At 38.3% G+C, this 26,040-nt stretch overlaps 1 protein-coding gene and 1 pseudogene across 2 annotated transcripts in view; both read right to left on the bottom strand.

Moving 5' to 3' along the window:
- Positions 1 to 3,626: 3,626 nt before the first annotated feature.
- GTF2E2 (general transcription factor IIE subunit 2) overlaps positions 3,627 to 26,040 on the bottom strand; it is a 67,287-nt gene continuing 44,873 nt past the window's right edge. Inside the window, exons 6-8 of one of the 2 annotated variants that reach the window (XM_004757798.2) lie at positions 23,662 to 23,755; positions 5,384 to 5,499; positions 3,627 to 4,140 (exon numbers count right to left, since the gene is read on the bottom strand). In XM_004757798.2, the coding sequence (XP_004757855.1) occupies positions 4,024 to 4,140; positions 5,384 to 5,499; positions 23,662 to 23,755 (327 nt within the window). In that variant the 3' untranslated portion in view covers positions 3,627 to 4,023. Of the gene's footprint in view, positions 4,141 to 5,383; positions 5,500 to 18,979; positions 19,968 to 23,661; positions 23,756 to 26,040 lie in introns of those variants that run through there. The other variant, XM_013059019.2, reaches the window with a different exon arrangement.
- On the bottom strand, positions 7,660 to 11,572 carry LOC106006337 (annotated as a pseudogene).

Here is a 26,040-nt window from a genome sequence, read left to right as displayed (position 1 = left end):
AAGCTCTATGCTTAACATGGGGCTTAAGTTAGGACACCAGTATCAAGAGTTTTGTGTTCTACTCAGACAGCCAGGCTCTCTGAAATGGGAAATTTTAGTAGAAAATACAACCTACCACGTCTGAATTGAGAGTAAGCAGAAAATCCAAAGAGACCAATTACTATTTGGAAATTGAATCAGCAATCAAAAATCCCCCAACAAAGAAAAGCGCAAGACCAGATGTCTTCAAAGATGTGTTTTACCAAGCATTTCAAGAATTAATGCCAATCCTTCTCAAAACTTTCCAAAAACTCAAAGAGAAGAAAACACTCCCAAATTCATCTTATAAGACAGGCATTACAATGGTACCAAAGCCAAAAAAGGACATCACTAGAAAAAATATATAGGTCAATATCCCTCACAAACACAGATGCAAAAATTCTCAGTAAAATACTGGCAAACCAAATTTGGCAACACATTATAAAGATGTTTCAGAAGGATCAAGTGGGATTTATCCTTAGGATGCAAGGATGGTTTAATATATGCAAATCAGTGTGACACATGACATTAATAAAATGAAAGAAAAATCATTATCTCAATAGATACAGAAAATGCATTTACAACAAAATTCAACATCCATTTATGATAAAAACTCAACAAATCAGATACAGAAGGAACATACCCCAACACAGTAAAGGCCATACATGACAAGTCCACAGCTAACATCATATTTAAGGGTAAAAGGTTAAAAGCTTTTCCCTGAAGACCAGGAATAAGACAAAGGTGCCCAATCTTACCAATCCTATTCGACATAGTACTAGAAGTGCTAGCCGGAGCAATCAAGAAAGAAAAATAAATAAGAAGCATCAGAACCAGAAAGGAAGTAAAACTGTCCCTACTTGCAGATGATTTTATAGAAAGAAAATCTTAAAGACTCCACCAAAAAACTGCTGATCTAATAAAGAAATTCAGTAAAGCTCGCAGGAAAACAAAATTAACATGCAAAACTCAGCAACTTTCCTACAAACTAATAACAAATCATCTGAAAAAGAAGAAAATCCCATTTTCAAAAGCATCAAAAACAACATAAAGTACTGAGGAATAAAGTTAACCAAGGGGGTAAAAGAGCTCTAGGCTGAAAATGCAGTTCTAATGCAGTAGAAAAAACACTCTTAAAATCTATAAGGAACCACAAAAGACCCAATAGAATAGCCAGAGCAATCCTGAGAAAGAACAAAATGGGAGGCATCACACTTCCAGATTTCAAGCTATATTATAATGCTGTAGTAACTGAAACAGTATCAAATATTATTGACAAATAGTATCAACTAATATCTGATAAGGGAGCCCAGAACTCTCAATAAAGAAGAGTCGCTTCAATAAATGGTGCTGGAAAAACTGGGTACACATACATAAAAGGATGAAACTAGACTTCTATCTTATGCCACCCCCAGAAATTAATTCAAAATGGATTAAAGACTTAAATATAAGAATAGAAACCATTTAAGTCCTAGGAAAAAAACATAAGAAAAAAGCTCCTTGACAAGGGTCTTAGCAATGATTTTTCAGATCACACCAAAGCACAAGCAACAAAATAAAAACTAAACAAGTGGCACTATATAAAACTAAAAAGCACAGCAAATAAATAATCAAGGAAATGAAAAGGCAGCAGATGAGTTGGGAAAAAAATGTTTGCAAACCATATATCTAGTAAGAGGTTAACATTCAATAATATAAAAATTCCTACAATTGCAAAAAAAAAAAAAAAAAAAAAAAAAAAAGAAATCCAACTAAAAACTGGGCCAAAGACCCGAAATAGACATTTTTCTAAAGAAAATATACAAATGGCCAACAAGCACATGAAAAGATGTTCAACATCACTAATCATTAGAGGAATGCAAATTAAAACCACAATGAGGTATTCTGATACTATTAGAATGGTTAGTATCAAAAAGAAATAACAAATGCAGGCAAGGATGTGGAGAAAAGGGAACCCTTGTGCACTGACGGTGGGATTACAAACTGGTACATCCAATATAGAAAATACAGTTTCCTCAAAAATATTAAAAACATTCTTACCAAGTGATCTACCAACCCCACTTCTGGGAATATATCCGATGTAAATGAAAACAGTATGTGTCAGAGCTATCTGTACCCCCATGGAAACAAGCTAAGCATCTATTGGCAGATGAGTGGATAAAGATGTGGACGGAATAGACTATTATTCTATTATGGAATACTTCAGTTGTAATAAAGATGAAATCTGCCATTTCAAACAACATGGACTGACCTTGAGGGCATTATGCTAAGTGAAATATGACAAAGGAAAAGACAATTTGATCTCACCTATATGTGAAACCAAAAATACAAGAACTCATAGCAGAAATTGTGTTTGTGATTACCAGAGGCAGGAGTGGGGCTGGGGAAATTGGGTGGAAATGGTACAAATTTCAGTTCCAAGGTAAGTTAAGGACAGGGACAAGGATGCGACATACAGCAGGATGATGACAGTTAACTCTCCTCTGTGGCATATATCAAGAGTAAATTTTATGAGTTTTTGCCACATGGAAAAAAATGTTTTTTTCTATTTTTTTGGACCTATTGCGGTTATCATTTCCTAACATAAGTAAGTCAAATCATTACGCTGTACACACAACTTAAACTCCTGCTGTATGTCAACTATACCTCAATATTACCGAAAAATAAAAACAGAAAGATGTGTAGACTACCAAAAGTAGGCACACTCGGAGATAAACTAGCTTCAGAATTTTTACAAGAAAACTAGTTTTATGTTATAAGACATCAAAAAAGTTCCTCCTCATTGACTAAACAAACAAACAAAAAACAAACCCTGGTAACAAAGACCCATGAGTTTCCCAGTGTTCTAAATTACCCGACAAGAGGAAAGGAAAACAGTCTTATGTAAATGGATGAGAACCAAATCAGAAGGATAAAAAGAACTAAAGCAGCAAAAGAGCTTATCATCTACACAAAGTACTGACTGCTCTGGGTTACCATCACACCTTTTCTTGAGATGACTGAACCTTATGTTTAAAATCTTCTGCAATTTCAGTTTATAATATGAGACTGTAAGAACCAACCCAAAGGACCACCCAAGTAACAAGCAGAGGTAAGGAGAACAGGCAGCCCGCCATAGAAGGCTGGAGTAAGCACACAGACTTCCTTCCTCTAGATCACCATGACTGCTAAGAACCCACATCTTTGATAATGGCTCTCATGAGCTCAGCCAGTGATGGCAAGACAGAGGGAGTCTCCCCCAGAAAAAATTCAGGGTCAAATCCCATGAGGATTGAGACAGGGTAAAGATGACGTTCAAGTTGGCAAGAAAACTCTTATCCATCTTTGTTGGAGATGGCATGAGCCCATGACTTGGAAAATCCAAGAAGCTCGATACTGATTCATGCTTTTAAAAAAACATTAAAAATCACATGTAGTGTATCTCTACTGTCACATTTGCTAACAAGGGGCACATCCTGTGTTCCAACTGTGGGATCCATATGCTCAGCACCACAGCACAAATCAGTCTTCAACAACATTGCAAACATGCATCCTGTGGGAGTTGAAGACCGGAGCTGCCGTCTGCCATTGCCAAAGACAGAAAGAAACAAACTGAACTCACTAACATCTTCGAGTTCCTTCTACAATGATTTTATTATAAATATGTTCTTTTGGAATAAACAAATATTGCATTCAAGACTATTTATCTGCAAACTTGTTCTAAAGTAATAAAGGAAGAGAAAAGGAACCAGGAACCACTCAGAAATAGAGATAAGTAGCAAAGACACTTGCACGCCATGCTAAGCGCCTTTTTCCCAGAAGTAACAGAAGGTTAACAGGGAATATCACATATCTCATTAGCCCATTCAATTAAAGTAAGCTTTGAGTTTGGTAATTTGCTCTTGTTCTGTAAACTGAACTGCTCCTCTCCTCAGCCCTAAGAAGTAGAATGGGAAGAGTCTTCAGAGCCCAGCAACAAAAAAGATCTTGACTTTGTTAACTCTTTGCTCATGAACAAACTGTTCGCTATTTGCCAGGAGCAATGTCAGAGTAGTCCTTCAACACTCCAGCCAGATGTTCGTTGTGGGTCTTAAACCGTCGCTTTTTCTGTGAAGCTGGCTTTTTCCTTCTCTGAATAGGAGCCTACAAGAAAAGGTAAAAACAGAAACAGCTACTCAGAAAGGCAGAATAGCAAGGATTTACTAACGATGTGCGGAAACCTTTCTTCCTGCTCGGTGGGCCCAGCTTCCTATGCCAACCCCCAACCACAGCTCCCAACCACAGATGAGCGCTAGAGTCATGGTGACGTGCACACCTTCCCCGGGAATAACGGGGCTGGCACAGAAAGCCCCCAGAACTATTCTCAACACTAAGCAGATCAAAAAGAGAGGTAATAAAGCTCTTTTTCATTTCTATCTTTAGGTTTTAAAAAAGATCTGAAGTAAATATGGCAAAACAGAGATACAGCAAACTTGGCAATTGGCTATGCACACAAAGATTTAAGTATTATTCTCCATTGTTTTCTGTGTCCTTGAAATTTAAAATCACATGGTTTAAAAAAAATCAATAAACTAAGCAATGATAGGAAAAAATAGCTCATAAAGTGCCGCCATTACACTAACTCATAAAGATCACTAGGCAATAAATTCAACCTTTTAGGGATGCTAAAAATTCACTGAATAAAACGCACACACACAGAATCATAAAGAAGGCAAGCTACAAATCTGATGGTAGATGAGGGAAGGCGAGGGGCAAAGCAGCTGCAGTTAAGGTGTTGGTGAATTATTCTCCAAACTGGGTTTGTCCTTGGACTACAGACAACTGATTAAGCTGGTACAAGGCAATTCACAAGTCACCATTCCATTACAAATTCCTCTTTTGATCAGGCTTTGGGCCTATATAGTATCTGGTTCTTAAGGAATCTGAAAGTGAACAAGGACAACAATGTGATCAGGGCTAAGGCGGAGTCAGGCACCAAGACCACAGGGGCTCATGGAACAAGGAGGGAGGAAGCACAGTTGAGGTCTTAAAGGTCGAGATGAGAAGCAAGCTCCTTTGAGAAACTGGGAGGGCAACACGTGGGCACTAGAAAATGTTCGGTATGACCTGACCTTAAGAGTAATCCCTACTAGGCGGACAGTGGTGGAAGGGGTAAATGAGGAAAGCTCTCACATGCCTGGGTCACAGCACCTGGGGGCAGAGATCCACTGGCGCCCAATAGATCAGGCATGATCTGGTTTGCGTCTGACCAAGATCACTAATTACAACACCGAGAAAAAACTGGAAGAGAGAACAGACTACCCATTTTTCAGAGAACAGGAAGCAGGCTCACAGCTCAAAGAACAGAGGATGACTTTTTTTTTTGTTTCCTCAAGAAACTACATACCACTTTCTTTGGTCCGGATTCCTGCATGGAAGAAATACCCTGTCGCTTCAGATATTCTTCAATTTTCTCCTCATCCATTGAATCCACCGTGACGCTCCTCCAGAGCTTCTGAAACTCTGCCAACAAGATAGCAGGGATTTTATGACGATGTTTACAAGCTATGGCATTTGTGATAGAAATCCAGGCCTTGCTATTATCTCCTCTGGTCTAAAGTAGCACATCTAAGACTTCGTGATAAAATCAAAGGAAGTAAGACAAGAACACTCAAACACCGGACCATGAGCATAGAAGGGGCTGGGAACAGCGGTGTTCTCTTCTGCATCCAGTAACGAAGGGCCTCGCCATGAGAACTCCCTGCTGCTGATAGTCTCCTTTTAGTCTGAGAAGCAGTTCTCTCCTGTGAAATAGCTGAAAATTCCTGTTCACCCTCTGAGCTCACTCTACAATGATTTTATTATAAATATGAGAACCATCAGTACAAAGAAACATGAAGGGAGGCAAGGGAACCAAAATTTGATATGGGGATAAGAAGCTGTAAGAGTTCATAAACAAGAAGACTTTTGAAACCAGAAAACCTGGAGATGGGGTTCTAAGAGGTCATCAAGACTCTTACAAAGTTTGGGTCAGTTATTTTACAGAATGGACTGCAATTTGGGGTTGTCTACTATTTCTTCATTATTTCCTCATGATTAAACTGAGGTTATACATTTCTGGCAAGAATATCACAGAAATGACGTTACACCTTTCTTGGTGCAAAGGGTACATGATATGTCAATGTCTTATTATTGAGGCTGATAAACTGACTGCTGGTTAAGCTGATATCTGTTGGATTTCTCCACCATGAATCTATTATTTTTCCCTCTGTAATTAATGAGGACCTTATGGGGAAATCTACTGAGACTAAGCAAATACTCCATTTCTCATCACACTTGTTGCTAACTTTAGCATTCTCTGACAGCTCCTGTCTATAATTATTACTCGTGGGTTTGCCTAATGGCAAATTATTTCCATCACTCCTTCCAGATGCATAAATTAGAATTCTGCTGTAAGGAAGGACTATTCATTCTCCATTTATTCAGTTATTTATTTGATATAGTATGGACTAATGAATACTTATTTTACAGATTACAATCGACTACAATCATTGTTACTCAAACATCCTGGCTTTGGTCATTGAGAGCCCCTTCAGATTGTTGCTGTATCTTTTTTACTGCTTTCCTTTTTATTTTTTGTTTTGTTGAGCACTTATTTTCTGGTACCAAAAGATGTTCCAAGCTCATCTTATTAGTTCCCCAAACTTAGAATCAACCATTTCGTCAAGGAGTCCTGACAGCTTTTATTGGAGAAGGTTATCTAGAAACCAAGACCTAGATGCTCTATATTCTTTGTCAGTTCAGTGTTTGTTTTCTGAAAATAGCAAATGATTAGGGGATATCAAATTTAAAGGCAGATGGATATATTCTGGCAGATCTCCAAGTATCATGAAAGTCAAGCATGCTCCTTATAAATTATAAAAGTAAATAAAATAGGAACAGCTTTAGAAATCTTGTAACAGAAAAGAAAATTTACAAATTTTCAAATTAACAAATTTGAATATGTAATATTTACAATTCGGACTGGATCCTCTGAATTGAAGAGATCCCTATCCGCTTACGCTAACAATGAAAGCTGTGTAACAAAGTATGTCAGAGAAGAAAGGGAAATAAACTCATTAAAGAAGTTTTTCTTAAATTCCTAAATAACTCATTCACATTTTGGCTATGCCCAGATCTTTCCTGTGAAATGCAAAATTAGCAGACTCATATAGTACAGCCTGGGAACCAGATGGCCTGGATGTGAATCCAGGCACTCCATTTACTATGTAACACGGGGCAAGTCACTTACCCCTCTGCCTCAGTTTCCTGAACTGCAAAACAGGGAAAATAATACCTGTCTCACAGAGCTACAGACATTAGAGTTAATGTATGTGTCTCCTACAAAGAAAAAAAACTAAACCTGTTATAGTTATCACCATCTAACCTCTATCATCTTTTATTTCTGGATGCTAACCCCTCTAACGAAAGCAGTATAAAATACCTAAGAGAAAGGATTGGCTAACAGATACAGGATCATCTCATTTATGTAAAATAGAAAAAACTAAAATTCTATAAATTTTCCTTTTATTTGAGAGAGCGTGCACACACACATCAGAGCATGAGTGGGCGGGGGTGGGGTGGGGAGAGGATGGGACAGAGGGAGAGGAAAAGGGAGAGCAGCAGAGTCCCTGCTGAGCACGGAGCCACACACACATACACACACATAGTATCTTGGGGGGGGGGCAAGGTTAGGGTTTTGTTTATTTGAGTAGTTTCTAGCCATCAACATGTCTGATCTAGAGAGGCAAGCAAGGGAGAGAAAATTCTTGGGCCCATTTTAGAGTCTAAGGCAGTGAGCCTGAAGTGGGCTATGGGCAGGGTCAAGGTCACAGCTAGTAGAGAAGACAACTCTGCAGCTGCTTCATTAAGTGCTGTCCCAACCTGGGTGGGGACATGGCAGACCCCTCCCACCCCATCTGGCCCACACCCTCTCAGCTGTACCTTTCCCAATCCCCTTGGGAGCCCACCACCCAGCAGGAGTCAGGATGGAGGCTCCCTGTGCACCAGTGTGGCAGCCTCACTGGCTGGCCTTCACTACCTTGATGGCATTCACAAGGTTCTGGGTCAGGCAGATACCACAGATCTGAAGGAGGGCAATGCCCACAAAGACCCCAGTAACAACAGTAGAGCGGTCTTGCAGCCACTTCTCAAACTGGCCTTTGTGTGGACTGGCCTTTAGTATGGACAGAGTGCTGCCACTCCAGCTCCAGCGTGAGCTGGCTATTGTAGCTGCACACCAAGGACATCTTCTGCTGGGTCCCTGATGTAGCAGGAGAAGGGGACCCTGCAGCACTCCTGGCTCAGGTTCAAGTTAGTGCAGCTGAAATACAGATGAAAGTGCCAACCATCAGGCCCTCGGGCTCTACGTCAAAACCAATATTCCTGAGCAGAGATTCTTTCCATTGTTACTGATGGAAGAAAGTGAGCTGGTCTCGAATCCCATATGAAAACTAGGATCCCTGATGCCAGCTCCAGGAAGAAAATGTAGCTGAGAAACATGGAAAAACCTGGAGCAGGAAGGTGTTCTCCCAGAGAGCCCCAATGCCACCACCAAAGCGCAGCACCAACACACTTCCAACCGCTACAAACAGCCACACGAGGTCAAGGCCTCCCAGATCCGTCGGCGATGAAATGTTGGAAAGACGGCCCTTCTCACCCCAGTTCCAGAGGCAAGTGGCCAAGTACAGGGCTCCCAGCACCCATAAGACAATGTTGAAGTCAAAAAGGCAGTATTTTCCCCAGCAGCTGACCTCAGGTTCCTGGAAGTGTGGGTACGAGCCCAGCGTGGTGGCCAGCCACCCAGTGGCCCAGAAACCAGAGCTGGGGCCAGGCCAACCTCCACGGGCCACCCTGGGCTAGAGCCACCCAGGCTACACCACATCCTCGTTATCCACTCATCAGTCGATGAATACTTGGGCTCCTTCTGTATCTTGGCTATTGGAAATAATGCTGCAGGAAAGTGCATATATCCCTCTGAGTTTGTGTTTTTGTATCCTTTGGGTAAATACAGACTGCTGGATGCTGGCATAGTTCTATTTTTAACTTTCTGAGGAACATCCATACTGCTTTCCACAGCAGCTGTATCAGTACATTACTTCTAACCCACATTTTCATATTTAAAGTAAGTTTCTTACAGACAGCATATATCAGGGTCTTGCTTTTGTATCCAATCTGAAAATCTGTGTCTTTATTATTATGTTTAGACAATTTACATCTCTCTCAATTACTATGTTTGAACAGTTAAACAGTGGAAAGTATGTTAGATGATTTTGTATGTTAAAACAGATGATGTCTTAATTAGTATGTTTAAATGATTTACATTCAACATAATAATAATGGCTGGAATAAAATCCATCATCTTACCCTTTCTATTCCATGTACTTATTTTTTCCTTCTGTTTCTGTGTTCATTTGGATCAAGTGAATATATTTTCTCTCATCTTATACCTACTATTGGCACAATATACTTATTAAGATATAACTGACACTTAACACTGAATTAGGTTTAGATGCAGAACACAATGATTTGATACATGCATATATAACACAATTACCAAAGTAATTTAACACATCACCACACAATTATAATTTTTAAAAAAGATTTTATTTACTTATTTGAGAGAGAAGAGAGGGAGAGCACAGACAGAGAAGCAGACTCCCCACTGAGCAGGGAGCCCAATGTGGTGCTCAATTCCAGGACCCTCAGATCATAACCTAAAGTGAAGGCAGATGCTTAAGTGACCGTACCACACAGGTGCCCCTACTATTACCATTTTTGTCCTTATGATAAGAACTTTTAAGATCTACTCTCTTTCAACTGTATAATACAGTATTTTTAACTATAGTTACTTCTTTAAAACAATGGTTTTAGTGGTCATCCTAGGGTTTATAATACACGTTTAATCAATCAGAGCTTAGCTACAAGTAAATTACACCAGTTCACATATAATATAAAGATGCTTAATAATGGGGCACCTCAATGGCTCAGTTGGTTAAGCATGTGATTCTTGATTTTGGCTCAGGGTCATGAGACTGAGGCCCATGTTGGGCTCCATGCTCGGCAGGTGCATAGTCTGCTTGAGATTCTCTCCCTCCCCACCCTGCCCCACTCCCATCCGTTCTAAAATAAATATATCTTTAAAAATAAAATTTTTTTAAAAATGTTATAATGTGATCCTTCCCTCTGATCTTTGAGCTATCATAAATTTTACTTATATATTTGCTGTATACATAAAAGATATTCCTAATAATTTTCCTTTATAATCAGTTATCCTTTTTTTTTTTTTTTAAGATTTCAGAGAGAGCGAGCAAGAGAGAGCACAAGAGGGAGGGGGCACAGAAGGAGAAGCAGAACTCCCTGCTAAGCAGAAAGCCTAAAGTGGGACTCAATCCCAGGACCTGAGCTGAAGGCAGATGGTTAACCAACTGAACCATCCAGGCACCCCTTTTCTTTTTTCTTAAGTAGGCTCCATACATGGAGCCCAACACAAGGCTTGAACTCACAATCCTAAGATTAAGACAAGCTGAGATCAAGAGTCAGAGACTTAATTGACTGAACCACCCAGGTGCCCCTTGAGCTCAAAGTAATTAGTAAGAAAAAAATTGTAAGTTTTAATTTTTAATAGACATTCTAAAATATTTTAATTAGAAAAACATGAATTTTATATTAACCTTCTATTTACAACATACTACTTATCTGTATAGGTCCAAGTTAGTATCTAGTATCACATCCCTTTTGCCTGAATTTCCTTAGTGAATCTGGTAATGCAGGTCTTATGACAATGACTTATCTCAGTTTCTGTGATACCATGGGACTATTACCCTAAAAAGAGATCCTTCATTTTTAAAAGACTGGTTTTAGGGTGCCTGGGTGGCTCAGTCAGTTAAGCGTCTGCCTTGGCTTGGGTCATGATCTCGGGGTCCTGGATTAGAGCCCCACATTCCAACTCCCTGCTCAGTGGGAAGTCTGCTTGTCCCTCTTCCTCTGCCCCTCCCCCCACTCTCTCAAATAAATAAAATCCTAAACAAAATAAAGTCCTTTAAAAAAGAAAAAAGATTGGTTTTGTTGGGTACAGAATTCTAGGTTGAAAGTTTTTCCCTTTTGGGGCACCTGGGTGGGTAAGATGGTTAAGTATCTACCTTCAGCTCAGGTCACAATCTCACAGTCCCCTAGGAGCAGGTCCTGCATCAAGTTCCCTGCTCAGTGGGGAGCCTGCTTCTCCCTCTCCCTCTGCTTTTGCGTTCTCTCTCTGCCAAAGAAATAAATAAAATCTTTAAGGGAAAAAAAAAAAAAAGTTTTTCCCTTTCAACCCGTGAAAGATATCACTGCATCGTCTTTTGGTTTCCACTAGTTCAAATGACAAGTCTGCAGCTGTTCTTTTTCCCTTTAACTGCCTTCAGTATTTTCTCATCATCATCAATTTTCAGCAGTTTGAATGTAAATGCCTGGGTGCTTTTCTTGTCACTTGCTTTGGGGGATTATCTTGCCTTACTCTCTGAGCTTCTTGGATCTTTGGTGTAGTGTCTACTGTTAGTTTTTCAAAATCTTTGGCCATTATTTCTTCTGTCCTATTCTCTTCACTTGAGGTTTGAATCATACATTCAGACCGTGTGAAATTATCTCATAGCTAACGGATGTTCTACTTTTTCAGTTTTCCCTTTGCATTTTAGTTTACATAATTTGCATGGGCCTATGTTCAAGTTTATTGATTCCTCCTTTGGTTATACCAGGTATACTGATGAGCTTATTGTAAGCATTTTTAGTCTGTTACTGTGTTTTTCACTTCTAAAATTTTCATTTGCAGGTACCTGGGTGGAGCACTCGGTTAAGCATCTGCCCTTAGCTCGGGTCATGGTCTCAAGGTCCTGGGATCAAGCCCCACATTGGGCTCCCTGCTCAGCGGGGAGTCTGCTTCTCCCTCTCTGTGTTTTCTTCTCTTTCAAATAAATAAAAATCTTTAAAAATAAAAGAACAAAAAATTTTCATATACTATCTACCTTTGAAATATCCCACCTGATTGTACACGTTGTCTGCCTTTTCTACCAGAGGCCTTAACCTATAAACCAGTTAATCTTAAATTCCACGTCTAACAGTTTCCAGTACCTGTGTCTCAAGAATTTTGTTAATTCCCTTGTCTCAATACTGTATCACTTTTCTCATCTTCATCTCTCTCTCACACACACACACACTGAAAGCATGATACCCTCCATAGGACATCTAAAATGGAGATAAACAGTCTTTGTGTCTGGATATGGCCCTGTATTTCCTTATGCTAGGTCTTTACAGTGTGAATGTAGTCATTCTGTTGTCAGAACATGAGCTTGATCTAGAATATGTTGCTGCTATGGATACCTGTAATGCGCCACAGGCTTCAAGCTGCTCTAGCCATACCTTGTGTTTAGGGTAGAGGCTTGTTTGCTAGAGAGTGTATCTCAGCGTCTACTCAACCAACAGTTCTAGGTCTTCCATTTAAACTGCATCTCATATGGTCTCTGCCTCCAAGCTCCTGCAACGCTCACAGAATTCCACTGTTGACAATTACTCTATTTCTCTTAGCCTCATATGGAGTGGGAGTTCTCTGAAATTCTGATTAAGACTTGGTCACAGCCAAGTACTATGTGCCTGGTATCAGGAATGTGGCCTTCTCAATGTTCCTGCCCATCCCCCTGTGCTAAAGCACATATTCCTACCCCTTCCCCAGGGGTGGAAGGTTTCTTACTGTTCCATTTCCACTGCAGTTTGAGGCTTTTGTCTCACTGCAGAGAGGCAGGAAGAAGGACCCAGACAGGGCTTCGTGTCTTTCCTGTAGATACCCACTGAGGACAGTACATACCCTATACTCTATTTTATAAGCATCCAGGGAAGTCCCTGGAAGAAAGTCTGCAAGTAGGTATGAATTCCCTTCCCATGTGTTCTCAGCCCCCAAGGATTCTGTTTCTTCTTGCTAGTCCAATTTAAGCCTTTAGCAGTTCATTAAAATTTTTAACTGCATTCTTCTGAGTGGTGTTCATTTTGTCTGTCCCAGGTAAACAAGTACTTGTATCCCATCTTTTCCTGGAGACGCCTGTCTTTTCTTAGATTTCAGGTTAGCTGGTTGTCCTACAACCTCAGCTCTCTGATGGATTCAAGAAAACTATAAATTTGCAGCTGTCTAGGATTTATTATTATTCCTGTAAGAGTGCCACAATGCTCTCTCCAGCTTTCTTCATTTTAAGTGGAAGCCAGAAGTTCCCAACTATCCACTTTTTTGGCTAAAGAAGGATATGATTAATGCAACTAGCTCTGCCGGCTTATGTGAGAGAAAATACCTTCAGGTCAAACTTCCAACTCAGCAATAAAAACATCATTCTAATTCCAAGAAAGTGTACAATATTGTTGTTGTTGTTTAAGATTTTATGTATTTATTTGAGAGAGAGAGAGAGATCATGAGCAGGGGGGAGAGATAGAGGGAGAACCAGACTCCCCATTGAGCAGGGAGCCTGATGCAGGACTTGATCCCAGGACTACAGGATCATGACCTGAGCTGAAGGCAGATGCTTAACCCACTGAGCTACCCAGGTACCTGTACCCACAACACTGTTTTAGAATATATACCAAAGGTGCCTGGGTAGCTCAGCTGGGTAAGTATCTGTCTTCATTTCAGCTCAGGTCATGATCTCAGGGTTGTGAGATCTGTAGTCTTGGCTCTACACTCAATGGGGAGTCTGCTGGAGATTCTTCTTTCCCTCTCCTCTGCCCCTCCCCCTACTTTCTCTCTAATAAAATCTTTAAACATAAATAAATAAATAAACATAAACATTTATTTAAACATAAATAAATAAATAAATACCAAGCCAGAATTTCATGTCAAATTTACCACAGCTGCTGAAGTATGTCACCCAAAAAAGAATAGTTCAAGCATTTTAACCCATGGCTTGTTAAATTCTAACTATCAATATGTAAAACTGTCTTTTATCTAGAATGAATATTATGTAACTGCATAACAAACTATACTTTTCTCTGCATGGAAAAAAAGATAAAGAGAATAAAAGTACATATATGATAAAAACATTATTTACACAATGGTAATTGTCAGTCAATACACTCTTAACCAAGCATCTATAATAGCAGCATTGCCAAGGTTCAGTTCCTTGAAGACTGAAATTACTCTTTCTACTTTGTATGTATAGTGCTTACAGACTTCAGGCCTCTTATGACACAATCACAGAGGCAGTAATACCTAACAGAATAGTGATAGCAATGGTCTAGAAAGCTAGAAAGCTAACAGTGACAGTAATGGTCTAGAAAGCTAATTAATGTACCACCAAAAAAAAAAAAAAAAAAAAAACACAACATAAACTTTAATGGCACAACGAAACTGAAAGTACATTAAAACAAAATTTAACTACTTTCTGTGCTAAAAAACGTGTTGCTTGGGCTATTTTCAGAGAAAAATCCCTGAATAAAAAAACTCTTCCATGGGGGCATGTGAGTGGCTCAGTTGATTAAGCACCTGACTCTTGACTACATTTTATCATCTCAGGGTCATGAGACTGAGCCCCACGGAGGGCTCTGCACTGGGCATGGAGCCTACTTAAGATCCGCCCCCCCCATATCTTTTTTCAATGTCTGGGTTTCTTGATAAAACATTTCTACATTAATTCCTGCCTTTCTTTAGCTCAGTGCTGTTTCAGTATTTAAATATTACATGTACTGTGTAAATGTACCACAGCTGCATAAATACTTAAGATGAACAATGGAAAGCAAGGCCTAATTTTTTTTTTTTTAAAGACTTTATTTGACAGAGAGAGACAGAGTACAAGCAGAGGGAGCAGGAGAGGCAGGCTCCCCACTGAGCAGGAAGCCGTATGTGGGGCCCGATCCCAGGACCCTAGAATCATGACCTGAGCCAAAGGCAGACACCTAACTGACTGAGCCACCCAGGTGAACAGCACCTAATTTTAAAGGCAAGATATAAGCATCCCAAATTTAATTACATTTTAATGTATGCAAGGACAAAAAAATGTATAGTTGACCAGAAGTACAAAGAAAAATCATGGTTTTCTCTAATTTCATAAAGTCATTGCAAGAAAATACAAATCCAAGATAATCCATATTTTCTATGAGACTGGCAAAGTCCACAAAAAACATCTAGTACTGGAGAGGGTACAGAATTGGATACCTTTTCATATACTGCTGTGAAGGGTAAATGGGTCCCCAAAAAAATGGTGCAAACTTTACAGATAGGCAAGGTGTTGACAATTTTTAAAATATGCCTTATCTTCTGATCTTGCAATTCTACTTAAAGAAAACTACAGTAAGGAAATAATCAGAGAAGTGCACAAGTAATTATGTGCAAATACTATTGATAATAGCATACAGCAGAACAAAAATCAAAAATTACATCTCTACCTGTGGAGCATCAGAAAAACTGTTTTAAAGTACATTCATAAAATGGAAAGCCATAAAAAAATAATGAACTAAAACAGCATAAGAGCCCCCAGGAAAAGAGCTTCTGGGATAAGCTCTGTATTCTAAGGATAAAACTGAAATTGTTTAAGTTTCTAAGCAGAAATGAACAAGTTAGCAGAAATGGAAGAAAAATCAGACTGTCACTGGACTTCTCATCAGGAACACCAACAAACATTCTATAACTGCAAAAGATCTTTGCAAATGTGGCCTCAGACTGCTAAACTGGCTCTGATTCTTTATTATCCATTTAACAAAACACAAGACTACAGATCTACTTAGTCAATAACCACACAGCTAAGTAAACATGAATAAATAACCAGTTAAGATTTAAATATCTAGTATTCTGGTACTATTTGGTATTTCCAATTCCTCTGATAATAGCTAATATTACTGTTACTATTAGTCTTACTACATGCCAGGCTCTGTTCCAAGCTCTATGCACATTTATTTTTAACTCATTTAATTCTCATAAGGACCATGAGACATATACCATTATTTCTCTTTTATAAATGAGAAATCTCAGAAGTACCTTGCCCAAGCTAATAAGGAGCAGATCTAAGATATAAACCTACAGATTAACTATTCAAACATCTTGACCACGGCATTTATACTGCCTCTAAATGAATAAGATCCTGATAAAAGGAAATAAATACCTTTGTGAAATAAGACAAATACCTAAGTTCAATTACTCTGTGTTCATGTACCTATCTGATTTTCTAAATTTCTATAAATAAGCTCTGTCCTTACTTGTATTATACCTTATCTAAGACATTTCCTTCTATTACACATAAAATGAAGGGTGAGTCTTCAAACGGGACTAAAAGCTTCATCAATCAGTATTTCTTCTTTAGCTAAGACTGCCACCTACTGGGCTAACACAAAAATCTCCATCAAGGGGCACCTGGGTGGCTCAATGGGTTAAAGCCTCTGCCTTCTGCTTGGGTCATGGTCCTGGGGTCCTAGGATCGAGCCCCATGTCAGGCTCTCTGCTCAGTGGAGAGCCTGCTTCCCCTCCCTCTTTCTCTGCCTGCCAATCTGCCTACTTGTAATCTCTGTCAAATAAATAAATAAAATCTTAAAATAAAAACTCCATCAATACAATCAGGACAGCACATTTTGAGTAAAATATGAACAAAGAGAAAGAGACAGAGAGGAAGACAAATGTTAAGACATGCATCAATTTTCAGTGGATCTTCTCTGGAATCACACAACTTATATCATTAGAAAAAAACCTGTATCTTGAAAATCAGTGACTTATGCCATACTGACAATTTCAACTCCAAAAACAGTGTCTGAATCCTGAAATTCCTGTGGATCGTGACTTATTCCCCCAGTGTCTACAGTGCTGTACGAACCTCACAATAACAGTACGCAAGAACCACCATCTGTGTTCCCATGTCAACGTTCCCTCGGCTTTAGGAAAGCTTGAGAACAGAGACCTTACTCACTGGGTGACAACCCTCTATAACTAAATGCACTGAACAAAAGAGTTCAAGAAAAGTCTGAAGACAATTTATCTTACTTATAAACATAAACTGTACCTTTAATATAATTTTCAACCCAGACATTTTTGCTTCCTGGGAAACATTTCTTTGGTAATGTCTGGATACACTTTTGGTTGTCACACTGGGGAAAAGTATGCCACAGGCATCTAATGAAGCCTGGGATTCTGGTATCATCTACACTGCACAGCGACAACCCCAACACCAAAAAGTTTACTCAGCTCCAAATTATCAACACCATCATTGTTAAAAAACCTTTCTTGGGACGCCTGGGTGGCTCAGTTGGTTAAGCAGCTGTCTTCGGCTCAGGTCATGATCCCAGCGTCCTGGGATCGAGTCCCACATCGGGCTCCTTGCTCGGCAGGGAGTCTGCTTCTCCCTCTGCCTGCCATTCTGTCTGCCTGTGTTCACGCTCTCTCTCTCTGACAAATAAATTAAAAAATCTTAAAAAAAAAACAAAAAAAAAACACCTTTCTTACTTCCAGCCATCTTTCTTAGAAAGTATAGAGATTAATGAAAAACACCAGTTGATGATAAGAATCAAATTCTGTTTACATATATACACAAAATATTTCTTATATTGGTTTAACAAACATGATTTTGTTACATACAAAAATCATGTTACATTGTGAAACATACAAAGTACAATAAATAAAGAATATGGTATATTAACCTTTGAAAATCTCAGGAAAATTTCACTTTGTATTTTGCAGACCTTTGCCACAAATTCTTTACCACTTAAGGGAAACACTAATTATGGTAGATAGGCTGCACTGCATCACACCTGTACTGGTCTATTTGTAGCCATCACATTCAATGGTCATTATAAATGTAAACAACTGTGTTATTTATATCCCATTTATAATCTAATATAAATACGCCTGAGTAATTACAAACATTGAAATACATTTATAAAATATAAACCAATTTCCATTTCTCCTTTCTTTTACAGTCAGGGCATCATACTTTTTTTTTTTTTTTTTTTTAAGTGGGGGCAACAGAGGGAGAGAGAGAAAAAGAATTTTAGGCAGGCTCCACCCCCAGTGCAGAGCCAGACGCAGGGTTCCATCTCAAAGCCATCAGATCATGACCTGAGCTGAAATCAAGAGTTGGAAACTTAACCAACTGAGTCGTCTGGGAGCCCCTATGTTTTTAAAGTAAGCTCTGCACCCAATGTGGGGGCTTCAACTCGGCATCCTGAGATCAAGAGTCACTTTCTCTACTGACTGAGGCAGCCAAGCATCCATGTATTATATTAACTTTAAAGAAATTATGTCTCAAAGTAGGTTATATCATCTGGAAATTTTATTTTACAAGAGCAAAGAACATGTTAGAAAATATTTGTTCCTCAAGCTTCACTGAATCAGACTTAAGGATTAAAAACCACAGGCCTACGAAAAAAAACAAAGTCTTTACTACAGCCTTTGCCTTTATTATACTCTGCTTGAGCCCCACTTCCGCCACAATGGCACCCATATCAAGGCTATCTCCATCTCATTCTTTCACAGCTTTCTTCACTTGAGTTCCACCCCTCCTAGTGCTTTACCAACTTGCACATACTTCATTTGTCTCTTTTCTAGAATTTGATACAATCTGTCATCATCTTTGATTTTTATATTGTTTATGCTATCCTTTAGAATGTGAACTCTACAAAGGCAGAGACTTGTCTACCTTGTTCGCTAGCGTATCTCCTGCATTTAGCAAAATGACTGGGGTGTATGACATTGGTAAATATTTGTTGAATAAGTGAAGACTTATTGAATAAGTGAATTCATGAATATACACAATAACAGATTGCTACCAAAATCCCAGAAAGTGTCAACCAGGAAATAAAAACAAAGAACAAAGTTGATTTAAAAAAAACAAACAACTATAGGCATCATTTAAAGATTTTATTTATTTATTTGATAGAGATTACAAGTAGAGAGGCAGGTAGGGAGAGAGGAGGAAGCAGGCTCCCCGCTGAGCAGAAAGCCCGATGTGGGGCTGGATTCCAGGACCCTGAGATCATGACCTGATCCAAAGGCTTTAACCCACTGAGCCACCCAAGTGCCCCACGATATCTATAGTTTAAGCAAATTAGAGATACAAAGAATCACTCTATATACGACAACTTCCCAAAATTATACTTTCCAAACAAATAATGGGACAATCTATCATGTAAAAAGATAATTAATATAAAATGACACTTCAAGAAGTTAAAACCAACTACAAACCAATTACAAAGGAAACATTTAAACAAAAGAAGACAGGGTACATCGTAAAAGGATGGACAAAAATGTATCAGCCCCAAAAAAGGGAAGGGATTAAAAGAATATAAGATAAAGCCAGACTTCAAAAGAAAAGAACATTAAATTGGACCAAGAGAGATGCTTTACAATGATTATGATTCAACCCTTAAACTAAAACTGTCAAGAATGTTTATAAACCAAGAATTCTGCAGGAAAACCACCAGGAAGTAACAGCAAAATTAAAACAACAAAAAAATTTGGCAGATTTTAAATGTTTGCTCAGTCACCACTCATAGAAAGTAATCAAAAACTAGTATGCAAAGGGTGATCTGACAGATGTTTTCCTTTAAAACAAAAATACAACAACAAAAGTAAAACAGATACACCAACATAGCATAATAAGGAAGTTAGGGAGAACATGCAAATACAAGAAGTTAGCAATAAAAAGGGAAAATTACAGACAAGAATTAAATTCTGGGGCTATACTCTGCAAAATGTATATGCTATTAAATCTGAAAATTAACAATGGATGATTTTAGGAAAGCAGAGATTATAAAAATTAATTTATGAGATGGGAAACTTAATGATGGACATAACCAAAGAAGATACAAAGAATACTGTCCAAGAAACAAGAAGACAGAGAAACTCATGGGTGTTTGTGTTCAAATCTTCAAGGAATTGAATATTCTCATAAGGAAAGAATGGAAAGAAAAAGGAAAACTATCCTTCTCTTTTGATGTATCCGGCATCACACACCAACCAAACCCTGAGAAAGGGAACAAAAAAAGAAAACTGGATACTAAAGCAAAAACCCTTCAGATACATAGAAAAAGAGTCCAGAAATATATAGTTAAAAAAGGTTTATTTATTCTAGGAGTCCTTATTCAAGGACAATCAATATTAGGAAACCTAGTAATATACTTCAACACCTATTAAGTCTACAACAACAAAGACTTAATAGATGCAAAAATAATTTATCAATTTCCCCTCCCATACCTTCTGATATATATGCCTATTTCATTAATTAAAAAACCACACACGTCTCCAGCATGTAAAGGGTGTTAAGAATATTTGCTGCAGCATTATTAAGTACTTAAAAAAATCATTCATTGGGTACACTTACGTAACGGAATACTAAATAACCATACAGTCTTAGAGATTATCTGAGAAAAAGTAAACTAGAAAAATAAACATCAAGCAATTTATACAACTTATTTCCAGATAAGTGGGATTTTACTAACAAGCATATATGGTTACTTGTATAATCTGACTGGGAAAAAGTGAAAATCCTCATCTTGGGGTGCATGGGTGGCTCAGTCAATTAAGTGTCTGACTCTTGGGTTTTGACTCAGGTCATGATCTCAGGTTCGTGAGACTGAACTCTGCACCGGGCTCCGTGCTCAGCATCTTCTTAAGACTCTGTCTTCCTCTCCTTCTGCCCACCCTCTCAAATAAAGGAAGGAAGGGAGGGAGAAAATCCTCATCTTGTCCTTATAAGTCAAGTAATAAGGAGATGGGATGAGTTTAAACCAACAAAGGCCATTCAAAATGGCAAATGAAAACAGGGTGATGTTAAGAAACAGAAAAGTAGGGGCGCCTGGGTGGCTCAGTGGGTTAAGCCTCTGCCTTCGGCTCATGTCATGATCCCAGAGTCCTGGGATCGAGCCCCACATCGGGCTCTCTGCTCAGCAGGGAGCCTGCTTTCTCCTCTCTCTCTGCCTGCCTCTCTGCCTACTTGTGATCTCTGTCTGTCAAATAAATAAAATCTTAAAAAAAAAGAAAAGAAACAGAAAGGTACACAAACAGGAAAAGGCTGAGCAAAGTTAAAACAGTGATATCTATAGGAAAAATTGCACTGCAGACAGAAAATACCAATGACTCGGTATAACGATTAGTGTGAGGATATAGAGGAACAGAAAGTACTCAATTAAAATTTCTCCAATAAATTATTATCAAGAAATCCTAGAGTTTTATCATGTTCTTAGAGAGCTACTGCAACCTCATCTGGCAAGCTGAACATCTGCAGCTATGCTGCACTATACTGCCATCTGCAGAGCAGACTTAACACTAAAATTTCCCTGGAAACATTCAGTTATTTTGATTTTAAAGGTACCAAGAAAATGGCAGAGAAACTTAAACTAGTACTATACTATATTAGAAAGTGAAGAAGAGAGACAGCAGGTATAAATCAGCAACACAAGAATAAGTCATTATAATACTTCAAGCTGAAAAATTAAGAAAAAAAATATAAGTGTATTATTTAATAAAGTAAGGGAACAACCACCCAAAGAATTAAAATAAAACAAGTAGTGCCACAAATCAAAGGGACTCAAATTAGTGAAAGGAAAACATATCTGCTTTTCACTGTAAGATCTTCCTACTTGAACATGATACTTACGTTTTAATACTGCACGTTTTTTTCAAATGGATTAACTATGCCAAAGAATAAAGGAATCAGCTATTTTTAAAAAAATACTTCTAAGTGGGTGCCTGGGTGGCTCAGTGGGTTAAGCCGCTGCCTTCGGCTCAGGTCATGATCTCAGGGTCCTGGGATCGAGTCCCGCATCGGGCTCTTTGCTCAGCAGGGAGCCCGCTTCCCTCTCTCTCTCTCTGCCTGCCTCTCCATCTACTTGTGATTTCTCTCTGTCAAATAAATAAATAAAATCTTAAAAAAGAAAAAAAAAAACAAAACTTCTAAGTATCTTAAAAATCAAGTCCACCTCAACATTTTTTCGAGGGGTCAAGTCAATTTGAGAAGTATGAAAGTTTCCATAAAAGCAAAACTGTAAGTAAAGGAGACTCAAGCAACACAAAAATTGCTAAGCCAAACCTTTTTTAAATGAGCACCTATCATTACAATGCAAAAAAGAAGTTCACTACTCCCTTACATATAGACGCTTACCTTATTTATTAGAAAATACAATACAGAATAACTGGAATACTCTGAAAACAATTTTTTAAAGTTACAAATTTACAGTAAATTAATTTTTACTGTAAAGTAAAAATTAATATTTATTAATAAAGAAGCTTACCTTATTTATTAGAAAATACAATACAGAATAGCTGGAATACTTTGAAAACAATTTTTTAAAGTTAAATTTACTATTACAGTAAAGTTATTTACTGAGAACCAACTGTATACAAGATGCTCTCAATCACAATTTTCCACCAAAATACAACATTCTATTTCCTCAGATAAATCATAGTCATCTAAGTAACTTCAGGTTAACTAAATTCCTATCTACTAGCACCATAACCCTGAATATTTACAGCCAGATAACATATGAAAGAAAAACTTACATAGTACAAATTACAAAATCATAATCAAAAATGTATGGGCTACTAAAGGGACAAGAATTATATGGGTATTTTTTATACAAAACCATTTCTTCAATAGAATCTCTTTTATTCAATACAATAAACATCAGTCACTAGGACTACCAGGCAGGCATAGCAAGTTTTCACTATCTGGAATCTAATATTACTTTTTTATCTTATGTAATTCTATATTATTAGAATTTTTTGGTATCTGTTTTACTTCTCAGGTTATATAATTAAAATGATGTTTAATTAGGTTCAAAATTAATACAAATACAAATTAATCTAAATTTATAGTAAAATAGATTTGTCTAAATGAGAATTTCTACTATAGTAGAGATTTCTACTATTTCTACTATAGTAGAGATTTCCCATGAATAAAACCCTTGTTTAACTATTTTACCTGTCAAATGCTGATGAAATATTTTTTTAAAGATTATGTTTATTTGAAAGACAAAGCCCACACCAAATCGAGGTGGGGTGGGGTGGTGGACAAAAGGAGAAGAAGAGAGAGCATCTCAAGGAGATACCCAATGGAGTGGGGAGCCCAATGCAGGGCTCAATTCCACAGCCCTGAGATCATGCATGACCTGAGCCGAAATCAAGTCAGCCAACTGAGCCACCCACGTGCCCCTGAAATAAAATACCTAAAATTCAAAATATAGGCATCACACATTTAGTATAAGAAGCTTAGCATCTGACTCTACAACAGTCAGAAAAAAGTAATCTTGCCTATCCAATTTGATAACCAAAAGACTCACAAGTTATTAAGAGAGTATCAGTCACCAACAAAAGTTTGTTTTTTCCCATTCTGCGTCAAGCTTTCATATCAAGATATGAAGTAATATTTGTAAAATAACATAACTAAAGAAATAAACTATTTGGTACAGCTGTTATAAGCATAAGATATCACAACCTACTGATACTATGATTACAAGTAAAATTAACCAAAAATCTTTCAAATGACATATTTCAAATGGCATTCTGAGAAACAATGTTACTGGTAAGATTATTAGCTGTGCTCTAAGAGATGATAAAGCTAAAAAGCACTACTACAAAATCTGAGTTATAACTGGATTATAAATATAAATTTTGTCACACTGTATTTCTAACATACTTGAAAATTAAACAGAAAGGCTCACCTTCATCCACAGAAAACTGACAGCTCTTATCATTGAAGAAAAGAATTTTCTTCTTATCGGGACGATTTACAAATAGTATCTGGTCCCCTAAAGCCTTAAAAGATTAAAAAAAAATTTTTTTTTTTTCAGTTAACTCCAAATTACCTCACCCCAAAAGATTTTCTTTTTAAAACAACAAAGGATTCCCATTTATTTTAACCTTCAGTTACAGCATTAGTGTCTAATGCACCTAATTTTAGTTCTTAAGTTTCTTTCATGAGCAGTTCTCACTATTTTACATATTGGTATTTTAGGACCTTTATTCTTAGAGATCTTCCAAAGTACAAAAAGAAGTTACTTATTTTGGGGGGGGGAAAACCCCAAAAAACTCAATCTATGTTTCAGTTATGATTTGGGTCCACTGGAGTCTTTTTTTTTTTTTTAAATAATATGAAGGACGTTGTCTTTTCTTTTTTAAAAAATTATTATTATTATTATTTTTATTTCTTTTCAGCGTAACAGTATTCATTGTTTTTGCACCACACCCAGTGCTCCATGCAATACATGCTCTCCCCAATACCCACCACCTGGTTCCCCCAACCTCCCACCCCCCACCCCTTCAAAACCCTCAGGTTGTTTTTCAGAGTCCATAGTCTCTCATGGTTCACCTCCCCTTCCAATTTCCCTCAGCTCCCTTCTCCTCTCCAGCTTCCCATGTCCTCCATGTTATTTGTTATGCTCCACAAATAAGTGAAACCATATGATACTTGACTCTCTGCTTGACTTATTTCACTCAGCATAATCTCGTCCAGTCCCATATGAAGGACGTTTTCTTTTTTTTTTTAAAGATTTTATTTATTTATCAGAGAAAGAGAGGGAGAGAGAGTGAGCACAGGCAGACAGAATGGCAGGCAGAGGCAGAGGGAGAAGCAGGCTCCCTGCTGAGCAAGGAGCCCGATGTGGGACTCGATCCCAGGACACTGGGATCACGACCTGAGCCGAAGGCAGCTGCTTAACCAACTGAGCCACCCAGGCATCCCTGAAGGACGTTTTCAATACAGATATCCGGATGTTGAAACACCGAATTGATTAGAGGGTATTAACTTTCTAAATATGGTGTCCTCAAGCACATCTTCATTAATATAGGTTATCAATTTATGAATCTGTTGTTATACAAAGATATTCCTTTTTTTTTTTTTTTTAAGATTTATTTATTTATTTGTCAGAGAGAGAGAGCACAAGCAGGCAGAGTGGCAGACAGAGGCAGAGAGAGAAGCAGGCTCCCTGCTGGACAAGGAGCCTGATGTGGGACTCGATCCCAAGACCCTGGGATCATGACCTGAGCCGAAGGCAGAGGCTTAACCGAATGAGCCATCCAGGTGTCCCTGGAGTCTTTTTATTAATCTAGAGAAAACTGGGGGGCTGGGAGGGGCTGCATCATGCTCTCTGCTCAGCGGAGAGCCTGCTTCCCCTTTTCTCTCTGCCTGCCTCTCTGCCTACTTGTGATCTCTCTGTCAAATAAATAAAATCTTTAAAAAAAAGAAGAAGAAAAAAAAACTGTGGGATTTTGGTGTTCTTACTTTTCCTCTACCTTAAAATATTTTGCCACTTATTCATCACCACCAATCAGTTATTTCCAATTATGTTTTAAAAAGCTACAACAGGGGCGCCTGTTGTAGCTTTTTAGAGGCAGGCAGAGAGAGGGGGAAGCAGACTCCCTGCTGAGCAGAGAGCCTGATGTGGGGCTCGATCCAGGAACCCCGAGATGATGACCTGAGCCAAAGGCAGAGGCTTTAACCCACTGAGCCACCCAGGCTCCCATCTCTGAAATAAATTTTAGAAAAAAATCTTAAAAAGAAAAAACTGACAAAAAGGATTGAGTGAACAAATCCTAAGAGACCTCTGGGGCACCAGCAAGTAGACCAAAATACGCACTGTGGAGTCTCAGAAAAAGAGAGAGAAAAAGTGGCAGAGAGCATATTTCAAAAAATAATGACTGAAAACTTCCCTAAGTTGAAGAAATATATGAATGTAATAAACACTCAAGAAGCTCAATGAATCCAAAGAATATGAACTCAAAGAGACCCACACAGAGACACATTATAAATAAACTTTCCAAAGACAATCTCGAAAGCAGCAAGAGACAAGCAAACCACCACATACAAGGAAGGGATCCTAAAAAAAATTGTATTTCTCATCAGAAACTTTAGAGGCCAAGAACCTCTGGTGGCTCAGTCAGTCTTCAACTCAGTTTTGGCTCAGGTCATGATCTAAGGGTCACGAGTTCGAGCCTTGTGTCAAGCCTTATGCTCAGCACCAAGTCTGCTTAAGATTCCTTCCCCCTCCGCCTCTCTCCCTCCTGCTCTTCCCACCAACTCACACTCGACCACAATTTAAAAT

The sequence above is a fragment of the Mustela putorius genome, unplaced genomic scaffold, assembly GCF_011764305.1.
Source record: "Mustela putorius furo isolate JIRA1106 unplaced genomic scaffold, ASM1176430v1.1 tig00003932_pilon_pilon_pilon:0A:0A, whole genome shotgun sequence".
Taxonomy (NCBI): domain Eukaryota; kingdom Metazoa; phylum Chordata; class Mammalia; order Carnivora; family Mustelidae; genus Mustela; species Mustela putorius.
This window is presented reverse-complemented; position numbering and strand designations above follow the sequence as displayed.